Source organism: Oryctolagus cuniculus, chromosome 14, assembly GCF_051225735.1.
Source record: "Oryctolagus cuniculus isolate XC-2025 breed Fujian yellow rabbit chromosome 14, ASM5122573v1, whole genome shotgun sequence".
Taxonomy (NCBI): domain Eukaryota; kingdom Metazoa; phylum Chordata; class Mammalia; order Lagomorpha; family Leporidae; genus Oryctolagus; species Oryctolagus cuniculus.
This window is the reverse complement of record NC_142880.1, coordinates 86741694-86760238: the sequence shown is the minus strand read 5'-3', so window position 1 is coordinate 86760238 and position 18545 is coordinate 86741694. Positions and strand designations below refer to the sequence as shown.

At 39.5% G+C, this 18545-nt stretch overlaps 1 protein-coding gene across 50 annotated transcripts in view; it reads right to left on the bottom strand.

Annotated features, from left to right (window-relative positions):
- The window catches only part of ERBIN (erbb2 interacting protein), a 133737-nt gene that overhangs the window by 41994 nt on the left and 73198 nt on the right, over positions 1–18545 (bottom strand). For all 50 annotated transcript variants that reach the window (XM_051853685.3, XM_070056775.2, XM_070056778.2 and 47 more), the window contains 2 exons: positions 17329–17398; positions 4536–4635 (listed from right to left, as the gene is read on the bottom strand). In XM_051853685.3, the coding sequence (XP_051709645.3) occupies positions 4536–4635; positions 17329–17398 (170 nt within the window). The remainder of the gene's footprint in view (positions 1–4535; positions 4636–17328; positions 17399–18545) is intronic.

Genomic DNA, 18545 nt, shown 5'->3' with positions numbered 1-18545 from the left:
TCAGTCCTACCTAAGAGCCTTGACCACAGTATTTGGAAAGTAAATCAGCAGACAGGAGCACTCTCTCTCACATACGTACATGCATACACACATACAAAAATACTTTTTAGAAGATTTACTTATTTATTTGAAAGGAAGAGTGAAAGCGAGAAAGAAATACTTTCTACCCACTGGACTACTCCCCAAATTCTCAAAACAGCCAGGGCTGGGATAGGCCAAAGTTAGGAGCAAAAAACTCCAAACAGATTGCCAATGTCAATGGGCAGGGGCCCAAGAAGTTGAGCCATCATCTGCTACCTCCCAGGAAGCATTATCAAGAAGCTAGAGGGGCTAGCGCTGTGGCTCAGCGAGTAAAGCCACTGCCTGCAGCGCCAGCACCCAATATGGGTGCCGGTTTGAGTCCCGGCTGCTCCACTTCTGATCTCGCTCTGTGATATGGCCTGGGAGCAGTAGAATAAGGCCCAAGTCCTTGGGCTCTTGCACCAGCGTGGGAGACCTGGAAGAATTTCCAGCTCCAGGCTTCAGATCTGTGTAGCTCCAGCTGTTGCGGCCAACTGGGGAGTGAACCATTGGATGAAGACCTCTTTCTCTGCCTCTCCTCTCCTTCTCCCTCTGTGTAACTTTGACTTTCAAATAAATAAATAAATCTTAAAAAAAAAGAAGCTAGACTGAAGTGGAACAGAAGGGACTAGGACTGGCTCTCCAATATGAGATGTGGAAGTCCCAAGCAGCAGCTTAATTTTTTTTTAAATATTTATTTATTCGAAGGTCAGAGTTACAAAGAAAGAAAAAGAGAGGGAGAAAGAGAGAGGTCTTAACCATGCACTGTTTCACTCTGCAATTGGCTGTAACAGCCAGAGCTGTGCCAATCCGAAGCCAGGAGCCAGGACCTTCTTCCGGGTCTCCCACATGGACTGCTTTCCCGGGCTATGGCAAAGAGCTAGATAGGAAGTGGAGCAGCCGGGACTTGAACTGGTGCCCATATGGGATGCTGCACTGCAGGCAGTGGCTTTTTCCTGCTAAGCCACAGTGCCAGCCCCACAGCAGCTTAATTTAAAGCACCATAATATCCACCTCAATAAAAAAAAAAGAAAAAAAAAAAAAGAATTGCCATCAAGGAAGTGGAAAAGAGAACCGTTATATAATGTTGGTTAGAATATAAATTAGTGGGGCTGATGCCGTGGCATAGTAGGTTAATCTTCTGCCTCTGGCGCTGGCATCCCATACAGGCACTGGTTCTAGTCTCGGCTGCTCATCTTCCAATCCAGCTCTCTGCTATGGCCTGGGAAATCAGTAGAAGATGGCCCAGTGCTTGGGCCCCTGTACCTGCGTGGGAGACCGGGAAGAAGCACCTGGCTCCTGGCTTCGGATTGGGGCAGCTCCGGCCATTGCAGCCATTTGGGGAGTGAACCAACGGAAGGAAGACCTTTCTCTGTCTCTCCCTCTCACTGTCTATAACTCTACCTCTCAAATAAATCAATAAAATCTTAAAAATATATATATATATAAATAAGTACAACCATTATAGAGAAGTGTATGCAGTTTTCTCAAAAAACTAAAAAAAAGAACTACCTATCATCTACCCAGAAATCCCAATACTGGGAATACATGCAAAGGAAATGAAACCGGTATACTTAAAGGACATCTGTATTTGCATATTTACTGCAGCACTATTCATACTAGCCAATAAAGGGAATTGATCTAGATGTCTGTACAGAAGAATGAGTAATGAAACTGTGCATTACTACTCAGCTATAAAAAAGGATGAAGTCCTTGAAGTCCTGTCATTTGTACCAACATAATTGGAACTACAGGACATTTCATTACCTGAAAAAACACAGGCACAAAAAGACAACTAATGCATGCTCTCACATGTGGAATGTACAAAGTTGAACTCAAAATATTTAAGAATACATCTGTGTTTACTAGAACCTGAGAAGGGTATGGGAGAAAATAGGATAGAGAAAGCATAGTTAACAGGTATAGAGATGCAACTACACAGGAGAAGTAACTCCTAATAATTCAACAGCACAGTTTTGGGGCCGGCACTGTGGCACAGAAGGTTAAGCCTCTGCCTGCGGTGTCAGAATCCCATTTGGTCACTGGTTCAAGTCCCAGCTGCTTCACTTCCAATCCAGCTCCCTGCTAATGCACCTGAGAAAGCAGCAGAAGATAGTCTAAGTACTTGGGCCTCTGCACCCAAGTGGGAAACCTGGAAGAAGCTTCTGGTTTTGGTCTGGCCCACTCCGGCCATTGTGGCCATTTGGGGAGTGAACCAGTGGATCGAAGATCTCACATTCTCTGTTTGTCTCTTTCTCTATTTCTGCCTTTCAAATAAATAAACCAATCTTCAAAAAAACAAAAAAAAAAAAAGCACAGTATAATAACCATAGTTTAAAACAATAACAACTTTAATAGAAAGTAATAGGGTTTTTTTAGTGATAGGATTTTTTTTTAAAAGAATTATTTATTTATTTGAAAGGCAGAGTTACAGAGAGGCAGTGAGGCAGAGGCAGAGAGAGAGGGATCTTCTACCCACTGGTTAACTCCTCAAATGGCCACAATGGCCGGAGCTAGGTCGATCTGAAGCTAGGAGCTAGGAGCTTCTTTTGGGTCTCCCACATGGGTGCAGGGGCTCAAGGACTTGAGCCATCTTCCACTGCTTTCCCAAACCATAGCAGAGAGCTGGGTAAGAAGTGGAGCAGCTAGGTCTTGAACCAGTGCCCATATGGGATGCCAGCACTGCAGAGAGTGGCTTTACCTGTCGCACAACAGCGCCGGCTCCCAGTAACAGGATTTTGAATGTTCTCAAACATACATATCTGAGGTGACTGATCTGAAGATGCCCTGATCGGATCTTTTTTTTTTTTTTTTTTTTTTACAGGCAGAATGGACAGTGAGAGAGAGAGAGAGAGAGACAAAGGTCTTCCTTTACCGTTGGTTCACCCTCCAATGGTCGCCGCAGTCAGCGCACCATGCTGAGCCAAAGCCAATTTGTACTTCCACCAATAGTATATAAGAATACATCTTTCTGTGCATTCTTGGCCAAAATGAATATTAGTTGGTTTTTTTTTTTTTTTACAGGCAGAGTGGACAGTGAGAGAGAGAGACAGAGAGAAAGGTCTTCCTTTTGCCGTTGGTTCACCCTCCAGTGGCTGCCACGGCCGGCACATCGCGCTGATCCGAAGCCAGGAGCCAGGTGCCTCTCCTGGTCTCCCATGCGGGTGCAGGGCCCAAGTACTTGGGCCATCCTCCACTGCCCTCCCTGGCCACAGCAGAGAGCTGGCCTGGAAGAGGGGCAACCAGGACAGAATCCAGCGCCCCAACCGGGACTAGAACCCAGTGTGCTGGTGCCACAGGCGGAGGATTAGCCTATTGAGCCACGGCGCCGGCGGCTGATCTTTATATATTATGTGTGTGTGTATATATATATATCTTAAAATGTCACAAATATGCACAATTACTATGTGTCAATTACAAAAAAAAAAAGAACAATTAAAAATTCTTTAATTAGAGAAAACAGGGAAACTGGAGCTAAGTAACTTGTTAAACTTGCTCATGATATATTAGAAATTAAAATCAATGATTAATTTGCATTTTTCAGGGGCTGGCACTGTGGCGCAGTAGGTTAATCCTCCACCTGTGGCGCCAGCATCCCACATCGGTGCCGGTTCGAGTAACGGCTACCCCTCTTCCAATCCAGCTCTCTGCTATGACCTGGGAAAGAAGTAGAAGATGGCCCAAGTCCTTGGGCCTCTGCACCCGCATGGGAGACCAGGAGGAAGTACCTGGCTCCTGGCTTTGGATCGGTGCAGCGCCGGCTGCAGCGGCCATTTGGGAAGTGAACCAATGGAAGGAAGACCTTTCTCTCTCTCTCTCTCTCTCTCTCTCTCTCTCTTTCTCACTGTCTATAACTCTACCTGTCAAAAATAAATAATTTGTATTTTTCAGTTTTTTAATACCTTAATAGTTAATGTATAGACAATAGATTTTCACTGTTTCAGGAAAATAAATAAAAATTATATTTTAAATATAAAACAATAAATGTTCTAAATATTACACATACGCACAGACTACTATATCAGAAATAATTTGGTTCCTACTCTTCACATCATAAACCACAAAAAAAATTAGTGGCCAACAGTAATTCTTTTATTGGATAAAATATATGAAAGAACTTATAAATAACATTTATTGCCAGAGTTCTACAAATTATCCTGATCTAATGTAGAAATCCAAGGATAGTTGAAGTTTATCACAGGAGTGAGTGAAACATTTCCTGATTTTATGCAAAACTTAACATGCATTTTTAACATACAGCTGAGTTCCAATTATGTAAAACTTAACATCCATTTTTTCAGTTACAACTGAGTGATTTTTAATATAAAAATCTATAATGAAGTTTAAGAGAACATTTTTATCAATTCTTCAGAGTTCCGCCCATCTATTAAATTTCTGAGACTTAAAATTTGCTTCATACCTTTGCTTTACTCAGTATTTGTTTCTGAAAAGAAAAAAAATTCGTAAGTTCCTACCATCCTCAGTCCTTGGCTGCTGAGGGAACATGTAGTTAGTAAGCACCATTTTCTGAGTCTCTGAATCAGTTTCTTTTTGAAGAGGTATCAGGGGTTTGGACTAGGGAGAGAAAATAAATGTTTAATGTTCATCAACCCTAAAGCAAATGCATATCCAGCAATTCCTCTAAATAAGTATCAATGTGCAGGTGACAATAACAAATTTAAATGTACATGACAACACTTTAAGCACTGACTTAACTTGGAGGAATAATCCCTAATGTGCAACAGCACAGCAGAGTAACAATTGAATATTTAAAAATGGTTAACAGAGAGGATTCTGAATGTTCTCACAGATACATGTCTGAGGAGACAGATATAATGGCTTTGATCTAATCTTTAATTATTGTAAATAATGAAATACCACAATGTATACCATAAATGTGTTATTTCTACATGTCAATGAGAAGACATATTAAAATTTTTTGAATGACAGAAAGATCCAAATTAAAAAAGTAGCTTTTAGTTCAAAACAAATTTATTTTGTATTGCAATTATCATTGAAATACTATTAGCTTAAAAGATTTCATACACTAAGCACATCACAGTCTAATAATTATTATCACATTCATTTAATAAAGCTGTAAAATAAGCCTTTTCATTTTCTGTTATTTTGTACTCTTAATATTTCCCTTTGCAAAAAGTATTTTAGAAAAATCATCTGGAAGATTTAGTCTAGCTGTGTAAAGATTTATTCTGGTTAGCAGCTAAACAATGAGTGCTTAAAACAAATCCCCTCATGTCTCCTGACTCCATTAATGACACCAAGTGTCACATCACCCAGGTAATTTTGGACCTCATTTTTTCTTAAGAATTTTTCCCTTGCTAGTTAACAAATACCAATCTAGTTACTTAGAGTCCCACAAAAACAACAACAACAACAACAACAACAACAAAACACTGATTCCAAACTCCCAATCCTCCCCTCTTATGCCACCCTATAAATTAATTCTTTGGACCTACACCTGTGATAACCGTCTAGCTAGTTAATTCCAACCCATTATTCACTGTTGCTTTTTTTAAAAAATTCCAATTACTGTCTTTTATTTGAAAATCATATATAACAAAAGAGAGAGAAAGAGACAGATCTTTCAACTGTTGGTTCACTGCCTAAATGCCTGCAACAGCTACAGATGGGCCAGAATGAAGCCAGGAGACTGGAACTCAATCCTATTTGAACATTTTCCATTTTCTCTGTGCCCTCTCTTTGTTCTGCAGCAAACTATCGAGCATCCAAACTTGTGAGCATGTTTTCCTTTACTTCCACAATGAAAGTTGTAACTCTACTCTTTTCCCAAAACAGTTCTTCCCCAAAGCTTCAAACACAAGTTGGCTATTCTCCTACATCTCGTTCACTCTCTCCAGGTGGGGGTAGTACTTACAATGTTGTGAGAGCATTACTTCTCTAACCTCAAATTTATTTTTTTTATTTTTTATTTTTTTGATAGGCAGAGTGTTCAGTGAGAGAGAGAGACTGAGAGAAAGGTCTTCCTTTGCCGTTGGTTCACCCTCCAATGGCCGCCACGGCCGGCGCACCGCGCCGATCTGGAGCCAGGAGCCAGGTACCTCTCCTGGTCTCCCACGCGGGTGCAGGGCCCAAGGACCTGGGCCATCCTCCACTGCACTCCTGGGCCACAGCAGAGAGCTGAACTGGAAGAGGAGCAACTGGGACAGAATCCGGCGCCCCAACTGGGACTAGAACCCGGTGTGCCGACACCGCAGGCGGAGGATTAGCCTATTGAGCCGCGGCGCCAGCCAACCTCAAGTTCAAATTCCTTTTGAGGCATATAACCCTTGTATCTATACTCACCCATCTCTCCCACCATTCACTAATCTAATCATTTAAAGATTGAGAATTTCTAATCCAAAAATCTAAAATGCCCTAAAATCTGAAGCTTTTTGAGCACCAACACAGTGCAACAAATTGAAAATTCCACACCAGACCTTATGTGATGGAAATGAAGCTAAAATTCAAGGTACACCAAAAATTCTGCATAAAATTGCCTTCAAGCTACATGTATAAAGTATGTTTAAACATAAATGAATTTGGTGCCAAGACCTCTGTCCTATCCCTAAAATACCTTAATATGTATATGCAAAAATTCCCAAACCCAAAATACTATGGACTCAAGTATTTCAGGTAAGATAATTTTAACCTCTATTCTTTTATCTATTTGATAGGTATTTATCTATTTGAAAGGTAAAGTTAACAGAGAGGGAGGGACGGACAGAGAGAAAGGTCTTCCATCTGCTGGTTCACTCCCCAAACTGCTGCAACGGTCAGAGATGAGCCAATCCGAAGCCAGTAGTAGCCAGGAGCTTCCTGTGTGTCTTCCACGTAGGCGCAGGGATCCAAGCACTTAGGCCATCTTCTACTGCTTTCCCAGGCCACAGCAAAGAGCTGAATCAGAAGAAGAGCAACCGGGACTAGAACCGGTGCCCATACAGGATGTCAGCATTGCAAGCAGAGGTTTACCCTATTGTGCCACAGCACCAGCCCCCACCTCTATTCTTGACTCTCAAAAAAAATTATTTTACTTATTTGTGGGTGGCAGGGACACAACTATTGAGCCATCACCTCCTGCCTCCCAGGATGTACATAAGCAGGAAGAAGGAGTACAGAACAGATGCAGGACTCTAATAAATCAGGTATTCCAACATAAGATGCAGACCTCTCAGGTAACCTCTTCAACATTGAGCCAAATGCCTGCCCCATGAAAAGGCGTGAAGTTAGCATGGTATTAAGATGCAACTAAAGGACTGAGATATAGTGTGGTTCAGAATGGAATTCACATGACAAAGTATTGAAAATGATGGCAATAGTGGACATGAAGACCTATCAGAAAGCCATCTTAGGCCAGCGCCGCGGCTCACTTGGCTAGTCTTCCGCCTGCAGCGCCGGCACCCCGGGTTCTAGTCCCGGTTGCTCCTCTTCCAGTCCAGCTCTCTGCTGTGGCCTGGGAGGGCAGTGGAGGATGGCTCAAGTGCTTGGGCCCGACACGTGCATGGCAGACCAGGAGGAGGCACCTGGCTCCTGGCTTCAGATCAGCAAAGCACGCCGGCTGTAGCAGCCATTTGGGGGGTGAACCAATGGAAGGAAGACTTTTTTCTGTCTCTAACTCTGCCTGTCAGGGAAAAAAAAAAAAAGCCATCTTAGTAGTCTCAGGTAGTCTCAGCACTGTCCAACTATATGTTACAGAACTATGTATCACAGAACTGTATGTATCATGAGAACCAAACAAAATTTCCAATTTTCTAGTAACTGCACTTCTTTAAAAGGCAAAAAAGAAAGTAATTTTTATAATGCATTAAATTTAATTTAATACACATTCAAAATATAATTTACCAGGTAATCCAAAATAAAAAAAACGATGAATGTGGTAATTTATATTTGTAGAAAACTATAAATGCTCAGTGTATATTTTACACTTATACCACATCTCACTTTGGTCCAATCCCATGATACTAGCGGCTACTCTACTGGAAAGCGTAAGTCTAAGTCAAACAGGACTATGGGCAGCACTTAAGGGAAGTGGCTGTAGGAATAAAGCAAAGCACATAAAGATTAGAGATACTGAAGATTTTCAATAGAACTTGGCAATGAATTGGGCTGAAGTACACAGAAAACAGCAATTAACACCAAATACTTTTCACTGAGCTGAAGAGTCCACCACTATGAGGAATAGAAAAATATTTGGGGCACAAGTTTGGGCTGGTTGAATTTCAGACATGTAGGTGGCAATGAGCCATAATGAATGTGAAGTTCAGGCACAGAAATGGCTGAAGATACTGTTAGGAACAATGAGGATATAGATAATTTTGGGAGAAAGCATAAAGAAATTACAGTAGATCCTAGAACACCAGGAGGACCTCCAACATACAAGGCGACTGGCAGAAGAAATGCCTTAAAGAAACATACTGTATACAGCAAAAGCAGTGTTAAGAGGGAAGTTTATAGTAATTAGTGCCTACATCAAGAAACTAGAAAGCTGGTCTGCGCCGCGGCTCAATAGGCTATTCCTCCACCTAGCGGCACCGGCACTCTGGGTTCTAGTCCCGGTTGGGGTGCCGGATTCTGTCCCGGGTGTCCCTCTTCCAGGCCAGCTCTCTGCTGTGGCCAGGGAAGGCAGTGGAGGATGGCCCAAGTGCTTGGGCCCTGCACCCCATGGGAGACCAGGATAAGCACCTGGCTCCTGCCTTGAGATCAGCACGGTGCGCCGGCCGTGGTGGCCATTGGAGGGTGAACCAATGGCAAAAGGAAGACCTTTCTCTCTGTCTCTCTCTCACTGTCCACTCTGCCTGTAAAAAAAAAAGAAAAAAAAAAAAAAACTAGAAAGTTACCAAATAAATGAGCTGTCAATGTACCTCAAGGACCTAGGAAAAAAACAACAAACTAAACCCCAAATCAGTAGTAGGAAAAAAATAATTAAAATTAAGGAATAAATAAATAAAATTGAAACAAAAAATACAGAAGATCAATGAAATGAAGATCTAGATTTTTGAAAAAATAAACAAAATTGACACATCATTGAACCAACCAAAAAAATAAAAAAAAAGAGAGGGAGAAGACCAAAATCAATAAAATCAGAGATGAAAATGGAAATTTAACAGATACCACCAAAATAAAAGGAATCATCAGGAATTACTACAAAGAGCTGTATGCCAACAATTGGGAAACCCCCCCAAAATGGATTGATTCCTGGACACATACAATCTACCAAAATTAGTTCACAAAGACAAAGAATACCTAAACAGATCAATAAACAAGACAGAGATTGAATCAGCAATAAAGACCCTTCCAAAAAAGAAAAGCACAGTTCCTGAAGGCTTCACTGCTGAATTCTGACAGACATTTCAAGAACTAATTCCAATTCTTCTCAAGCTATTCGAAATAATTGAAATGGAAGGAATCCTCCCAAACTCCTTCTATGAAGTCTGCATCATCTTAATTCCTAGGCCAGAGAAAGATATGACAGAGAAAGAGAACTAAAGACCAAGTGCCCTGATAAACATAGATGCAAAAATCATCACCAAAGTATTAGCCAATCAAATCCAACAACACATTAGAGGGATCATCCACTCAGACCAAATGGGATTTATTCCAGGTATGCAGGGATGGTTCAACATTTGCAAATTCATAAATGTGATACAACACATTAACAAACTGAAGACCAAAAACCATATGATTCTCTCAACAGATGCAGAGATAGCTTTTGATAAAATTCAACGTCCTTGAGGCATGGCGTAGCGGGTAAGGCACTGCCTGCATCCGAAGTGGGTGCTGGTTCGAGTCCCAGCTGCTCTATTTCTGATCCAGCTCTCTGCTACGGCCTGGGAAAGCAGTGGAAGATGGCCCAAGTGTTTGGGCCCCTGCACCCACGTAGGAGACCCAGAAGAAGCTCCTGGCTCCTGGCTTTGGACAGGCACAGTTCCGGCCATTTGGGGAGTGAACCAGCAGAATGGAAGATCTGCCTCTCTGTAATTCCATCTTCCAAATAAATAAATAAATCTTTAAAACAAGTCCTGTCATTTGCAACAAAATGGATACATTTAAAACCATTATACTTAGTACTTAATGAAATAAGCCAGTCACAAGAAACAAATACCATATGGTCTCTCTGGTTTGTGGTAATATATTATTTAAAATGTAATCTATAGAAGCAAAACTGACACCTTGAGATGCAATGATTTTGAACACCCCTTTCCCTGATTGTCAAGGAACAATGTTTTTCTTGTTTGTTTGTTTTTGTTCTTTTTTCTTCATACTATTCGGTGAACTCGACTTAGTGTAGGGTTAATCTAATGAGTATAAAATTAACTGAAAATTGATCTCTGTAAAAAATAAGAATGGGAAAGGAAGAAGGAGGAGAAAGAAAAGTGGGCGTGTGGGAAGGAGGGAAGTGGGGGAGAAGAATCACTATGTTCCTAAATGTATTTATTAAATGTATGAAGCTGTATTCCTTAAAGCAATTTTTTTTGCCTTTTAAAGGGACAACCAGCAGAATATGGTGATAGACACTAAGTAGCTCTCCCACTCCAGTACTGCCACAATACTTGCTGTTCACCTGATTGTTAGCCCCTTGATCTTTCAACATTTTCCTCATCCTTTGCTCCTTTCTTCGCTTCCATTTTTGTACCACACCATTTCAAACACTGACATTAATCAAGATCTACTATATCTTCCTCTTGCATATGACATGGCAAAGCTGTAGCCCAGAATCATCCCAATTCTGTTTTCTCAATATGACACAGCTGGTAAGTACAAGTACATAAATGATACCAACAGTACTTCAATATAACACTCAATGTTGCCTAAAAGTCATTCTACAATTCTTAAATTGTATTCTGAAGATAACTACTTTTAAAGTATCCCCTAAAGTAACAGAGGATTAAGAATGGCTACAAGTAGCACAACTACCTTCCAATGGTCTATAAAAATGCTCTCTTACATTAAGAGATCCTTGCTTAACTTGCACCTAAATACTAATTTATCTGTTACTTGTCATCTAACCCATGCTGGTTATAGATTTGGCAAAGCAGCAGTAGATGGCCCAAGTGCTTGGATCCCTGTCTTTAAGGTGGGAGACGTACACGGAGTTCTAAAAAATTCCTGGTTTTCTCTTGGCCCAGCCCTGTCTATTGTAGCCATTTAGGGGGTGATGGAAGATGGCTTTCTCTCTGTTTTTCCCTCCCTCTCAATTACTCTGCCTTTCAATTAAATTAAAAAAAGAAAAGGATAATGGACTAAACAAATTCCATGTTACCAATCTTAAGGTCAAGAAAGTTTTAAAATAAGCAAATAGTCTAAACAGTATTAGAAAAAAGGAAATTACGTCACCAGAAGCAATTTTGAGAAATTTCTGAGGGTCAGAAATTAAAAGAGAAAGCAGCAGTACAGAAACCCTAGCCTGAAATAAACCCGGGGATTCACACAACCACCAGCTGGTTCTATACTTATATATTTGGATATAACAAAGATACTTGTTACTCAATATGCTTAAATAGAGTCAACGTCTTCCCATAAACATTTCTTTTCCTTGTGATTCCTTTTCTTGTTAATAGAAGAACTACCTTAGCTACTCAAGCCAATTTTCTGCTACTCACCTTTCTGCTACTTCTCTTTCTTCCCACATACATGCATTATTCACCTTTTACTGACGAGACCTTTTAAACTATTCCTTAAAAACACCTGGCTCTTCTCTGGCCCTGCTATCCATTACTTTAGTTCAAGACAACATTTTCTGCCTCCTACAGTGCTGGCAACATCCTACAATTCAGTCAAGCCTTCATGCTTCAGCATCACCCCTATGAAGTGCATCTTTCACAACGTGGCCAAAATGGCCTTTCTAAAACAGCAATGTGACCACACAATTTGCCTTTACAAATGTTACACTGGTTCCCATATGCTATATTCTCGTAAGGATTACCTCTTCATTACTTATACTCATGGCAGATATAAATAACTGATCACACATAGAATGACCAAATGCCCAATTTGCTATACACAGACACATTTCATACATGTTGTTCAGGCATAATTATCAATAAAATCTCTTTAACTCTCCAAAGTATCCTATTATACAAGAGATAACATGAACATCTTAAATCAAAGCAATTTTCCACTGAGCTTGAATGCGCTAAGACTCTTCAACACAATTATCAGGAGCCATCAATAAATGGGTCAGCACTGACATACAACATAAAAATAATCTACTTGCCATCCTTGAAGTACAATATAAATTCCTTTGTATGGCATACAAGGTTCTCCATAAACTGGTCTTTGTATGCCTTTGTGGCATTTCCTATCTCTTCCGTTTCACAGAGTATGTCTAATCACAATGAACTACTTGTACACCGATTAAAAATACTAGGCTGCATTGCAACTAAATGCTCAGGCTCTTGATATGCCTTCTAGTCAAAGCACTGTTGTCCTTTGTTTGTCTTATTTCTCTTTCAGAGTTCATTCAGGCAGTGCAGGCACTTCCTTGTCTAGAAAACATGCTCCAGTTATCCTCTTTATTTGGGATCTCAAAGCCTAATCCTATTAAGTATTTCACCACACTGCATTTAAGTATCTTTCTAAATATCACTGTTTCCCTCACCTTAGACTGCTGGGCACACAGCAGATGTTCAACAATGGTTCTTGAGAATCAAAACTGAATGAAAGAGGCCGGCACCGCGGCTCAATAGGCTGGCTAATCCTCCGCCTTGCGGCGCTGGCACACCGGGTTCTAGTCCTGGTCGGAGCACCAGATTCTGTCCCGGTTGCCCCTCTTCCAGGCCAGCTCTCTGCTGTGGCCCGGGAGTGCAGTGGAGGATGGCCCAAGTGCTTGGGCCCTGCACCCACATGGGAGACCAGGAGAAGCACCTGGCTCCTGCCTTCGGATCAGCGCGGTGTGCCGGCAGTGGCGGCCATTGGAGGGTGTTCCAACGGCAAAGGAAGACCTTTCTCTCTGTCTCTCTCTCTCACTGTCCACTCTGCCTGTCAAAAATAAAAAATAAATAATGAATGAAAGAATAAATAACTGTTCTGCTCATGCCTCTGGAGACTCAAATTACTGCAAGTACTGTCCTACATAAGTCAGGAGATCAACTTACTTCCATGATTCATATCCCAAGTTCTTTTGTATACTTTCACTCCTACACTTTGTTCTTTTACAGAATAATTAAGGCTTCTTACAATAAAGGTCATCAGGTACAACTGATGTAAGTTTTACCAAAGTAAGTAACTTACTAAAGTAAGTTTACTAAAGTAAGTTTTACTAAATACTATGTCAAACTTCGAGAAACAAAGATCTTACCAATTTCTGTTTTAAAATAACTAACAAGGGGAAAGTAGGGAGAAAATGACAGAACACTAAATATGAAGAAATTACAGCAAAGACTTGTCAATTTCACTAAAATGAGCCAGCTGGCATAATTTGTCAGCTTTAACTTATCTGCAAAAGTGATACCATAGTAATTTAGTCTGAGTCCCCAAATATCAGGACCTATGCTTCATTCACACTTTAGTTAGAAAGTGGCTTAAGAAAGGGTCTAACAAATGTTTTCTCAATTCAGCTGCAAAATTTCACATTTAAATTTTTAATAAGAGAAATAAGTTAAAAATCCAACACATAATAAACTAATTAGCAGTACTCACGTTCTAATAAAAGCAAATACTTTATCATTTTAATATTTTCATGCCATATTTGAAAAGCAGGTAAATATTGGTTGATTCACAACCAAATACTGAGATCAACGTAAGGATTTTAGGACCTTAGTAACAATTAGGTGGGAAAGAGGTCTCCAGTTCAAAAGACTGGAGAATCTTTAAAAGCAGATAACTCGATTTATTTACCATGGCAACAATTCCTGGGCTGTTAATATAATCCATAAGAATTATATAATATATATATATATATATAATATAGTAAATTTGCCTATGATCAAATGAGTATCATATGAGAGAGTATCATATGAGAACAGTATATACAAACCCTGAGAAATACATCTTTAGATAATTATAAAGTTGCTCAAAATCAAATGGTATGCTTTATTTTTGTTTTGTTCTTTTTTTTTTTTTAAGATTTATTTTATTTATTCGATAGACAGAGTCACAGAGAGAGGTAGACAGAGAGGTCTTCCATCCACTGGTTCACTTCCCAGATGGCCTCAATGGCCGGAGCTACACCAATCCAAGGCCAGGAGCCAGGAGCTTCTTCCGGGTCTCCCACGTGGGTGCAGGGACCCAAAGACCTGGGACATCCCCTACTACTATCCCAGGCCATAGCAGAGAGCTGGATTGGAAGAGGAGCATTGAGGACTAGAACCAGCGCCCATATGGGATACCTGCATCTCAGAACAGGGTGTTAACCCACTGAGCCACAGCGCTGGCCCTCACAGTATGCTTTTAAGTTAAAACTTGATATTTTATTTTAAAAAGTTTATGAGGAACTCCAGCACACCAATGATAAGAATATAAATTAGTCATTAGGGAAACAATTTAGAAGTTCCTCAAAAAATGACACAGAACTACCATGTGATTTAGCAGTCCCAATACTGATTATTTATCCAAAGGAAATGCATATCAAGGAGCTATCTGGACTCTCATGTTTAAAGCAGCATTACTGACAATTACCAAGATATGAAATCACTGAAGTGCCCATCAATGGTTAAACGGAGAGAGAGAGTGCACACACACGTATGTATATGGAATATTATTTAGATCGTAAGAAGATGGAAGTCTTGTAATTTGCAACACCATGAACATTACATTAAGTGAAATAACCAGGGCAGAAAGACAAATAATCCACGATCTCACTTATATATGGATTCTAAAAAAAAAGGTAATTTCATAGAAACATAAAGTAAAATGGCAGCTACCAGGGGATGGTGTGTAATGGAGAGTAAACTGGGGTATGCTGGTCAAAGGGTGCAAAATTTGTTTTAGACAGAAGGTGTAAGTTCAAGAGAGCTATTATACAGCATGGTGACTATGTTAATTACAATGTATGGTAATCCGGAAAATTGCTGAGTATATTCAAAGTGTTCCACCACAAAAAATAAGACCAGTATATGAGACAATGCTAACAAAATCAGGGGGTATCAAGTGTGATTTCCTAATCTCTATATATTTTTATGGATTTAGAAGAAATTAAGCAAACACAACAGGATTTATACCTAATTTAAAAAATTACCAAACTACTTTCTGAGACTTTCATTACATATATAAGGGGACTTCAAAAGGTCTGTGGAAAATAGAATTAAAAGATAGAAACAAAAATATAGACCTTATTTCTCAACCTAAGTTCCATCAAACTCAAGACACAATATTTTAAGTGGTGACAACCAGCCATTTAGTCCATCTCTAAAGAAATGAGAGTCCTAGAAATTTAACCAGGTAAATGCAGTCTTTTGTACATCAGTATCTGAACAGGTGTCCTTAAAAGATTTTTTTAATATTACAAAACAAATAGAAGTTACAAGGAAGGTGAATGCCAAATGATACCCTTCAAAACCCTCACAAAATTGCTTGTTTGATAAGAGGAATGAAATGAGCATTGCTGGCCGGCGCCGCAGCTCACTAGGCTAATCCTCCACCTTGTGGTGCCGGCACACCGGGTTCTAGTCCTGGTCGGGGCGCCGGATTCTGTCCCGGTTGCCCCTCTTCCAGGCCAGCTCTCTGCTGTGGCCCAGGAGTGCAGTGGAGGATGGCCCAAGTGCTTGGGCCCTGCACCCCATGGGAGACCAGGAGAAGTACCTGGCTCCTGCCATTGATCAGCACGGTGCGCCGGCCGCAGCGGCCACTGGAGGGTGAACCAACGGCAAAAGGAAGACCTTTCTCTGTGTCTCTCTCTCTCACTGTCCACTCTGTCAAAAAAAAAAAAAAAAAAAAAAAAAAAAGAGTCCTTCACTACAGCAATGCTTTTATCTCTGGCATTTTTCTGTTAAAAGATTTTGCAGCCATTCTCAAAACACTCTCCAGTAAGTAGATGTTATAATTTTTTTGGCCCTCCAGAAAGTCAACAAGAAAAATGCCCTCAGCATCTCAAAAAACTGTTGCCAAAAACACTGCCCATCTGTATTGGCATTGACTGGACATTTCGACCTCTTGGTAGGAGTGCTATGATGGGACTTTGTTTTTAGGATCATGCATATAGCTTTATCATAAATATAGCTTTAGCTATATTTCATCTCCTGTTACAATTCTTACAGGAAATGCATTAAGATCTTGATATCACTTATTTAAAATTTCCATTGACAGCTTTGCTCATCTTCAGCTGACTGGGGAGCTTCTGACAACCAATGAATAGAAAATTTGTTCCATTTTAATTTTTCAGTTCGAATTGTTGAAGCCAAGCCAACTGAGATATCTATAGAGTTGGTTATATTTGTTTCTGCTGTTAATTGTTGGTCCTCTTCAATTACTGCACAAAAAATTAATTTTTTTCTTGCAAATTGATATGGATAGTTTGTCACTATGAGCTTCAACTCCAGTACTGACTAGTCTCTTCTTAAAGCAAGTTATCCATTTTTAGACTGCTGATTTCCTTCTCTAGGTTATTGTCCCCAGAAACTTTTCATAGAGCATCAATGATTTCACCATTCTGTTTGTCCTTGCTTCAGTTATAGCTGAATTCATGTTGATGGTCTTATCCCCGTTTTGCTTTAAAATATATAAAATATATATATATATAATATATATATATAAAATATATATATAAAATATATATAAAATAACTCTCCGAAAGGGAGAGTTAGAGAGAGAGATCTATCTGCTGGTTCACTCCCCAAATAGTGCAACGGCCAGAGCTGGGCTGATCTGAAGCCAGGAGCCTGGAGTTTCCTCTGGGTCTCCCACAGAGATGCAGGGCTCAAGCACTTGGGGCATTTTCCATTGCTTTCCCAGGCCATAGCAGAGAGCTGAATAGAAGTGGAATAGTTGGGACTCGAACCAGCACCCACTTGGGATGCTGGAGCTGCAGATGGCAGCTTTACCTTATCCCTCTTTTCGTACTGATGTCTTATCCCTCCTAGTGTCTCAAAACTAGATCCCAATCAGATATGTTAAAAAAAGTTAGTATGAGTTCATTTTGGTGCAAAAAAAAAAAAAAAAATGAAGTCTATGCACAGTGTCTGCATAATACATGTTTTAATACATTCTATATGTATACCAGTGTATAAATGCTCTTAAATGGCCCAATGTATATTGGAGTGCCTAATTATATAACATAAATGATATTTTAGTAATTTACAAAACCAGAATACCCACCTGATTATCTGAGAGCCACATAGCTGTCAACTGCTGTAACTTTGTAAAGCTAAAGGGCAGATTCTTTAATCTGTAGGGAAAAATATAAAAAAATTAAATTTTAAAATTAATGAGAGCTGAATCTAGTGGTCTTCTGAACAATGCTGTAAATCTGCATATGAAACCAGGATAAAAAGGTCTTTGTATAGAACATATGACAAAATATAATTTAGTTTTTGAGAATTAATTTCATAAAAGAATTTTTCATTCAAATCAATCCAACGTGCAAGAAAATGATAATTTAATGATTTTAAAGAAATCTGTTAAAAAAAAAAAAAAACACAGCTGAGTGTCCTTACCTTAGAGAAAAGACAAGAACACATTTAGACACATTAGGCAATGTCTCATAAAACTGATTTGAGCTTTTCATTTCTATTCAGAGAAAACTGTTACAAAAAGCACTCAGTGATAGCATGTTGTAAAAGCTGTAGTGCTACTCTATCTTGGAGCTAGTACTTATATAATCAAGAAGCCTATTCTAAGATAATAAGAGTAAGTACATAAATACTCATTAAATGCTAAATTAAAAAGCACCCTATTGAATACCTTATATGTATATCATCTTCTGTGTCTATCTTTCAAGGCAATTTGTCAGAACCTAGAGCTCTAGTTTGAGGTAGGAAATATGGGCAGAATTTTATTTAAAAAAAGCGGTGGTTCTTTTTAATTAAAATTTAACAGTAAACAGATAGAAAACCGAGTTTAAATGAAAGTTCTACCATGCAAGCTATCTGAGTCACCCTTAATCTGAGTCTTGAACTTCTTCATAAAACGGGAACATCTGTTGTATTATTTAATAGGCTTGTTCTGAAGACTTGGTTAAAATACCACGAAAGTAAAACAGAGAAGCACTGTAAAAATAATGTTTTATCATCATCATTAGTATCTTTACTTCCAGAAAAAGTAAAGATTTTCTGTTTTAAATTAAAACATTATTCTAATAGGCTCAGATAGGCTCAGTTCCAGTCACTGTGACCATTTGGGGAGTGAACCAGCAGATGGAAGACTTCTCTCTCTCTGTCCCTCTCTAACTCTGCCTTTCAAATAAATAAATCTTAAAAAAAAAAAAAAAAAAAAAAAAGAAAAGAAAAGAAAGAATAAAAGTTGTATGGCTAAGTAGAGCTGAAATGAACAGTGACAACCCTAGCATGATAATTACATCAGATAAAATTAGCACG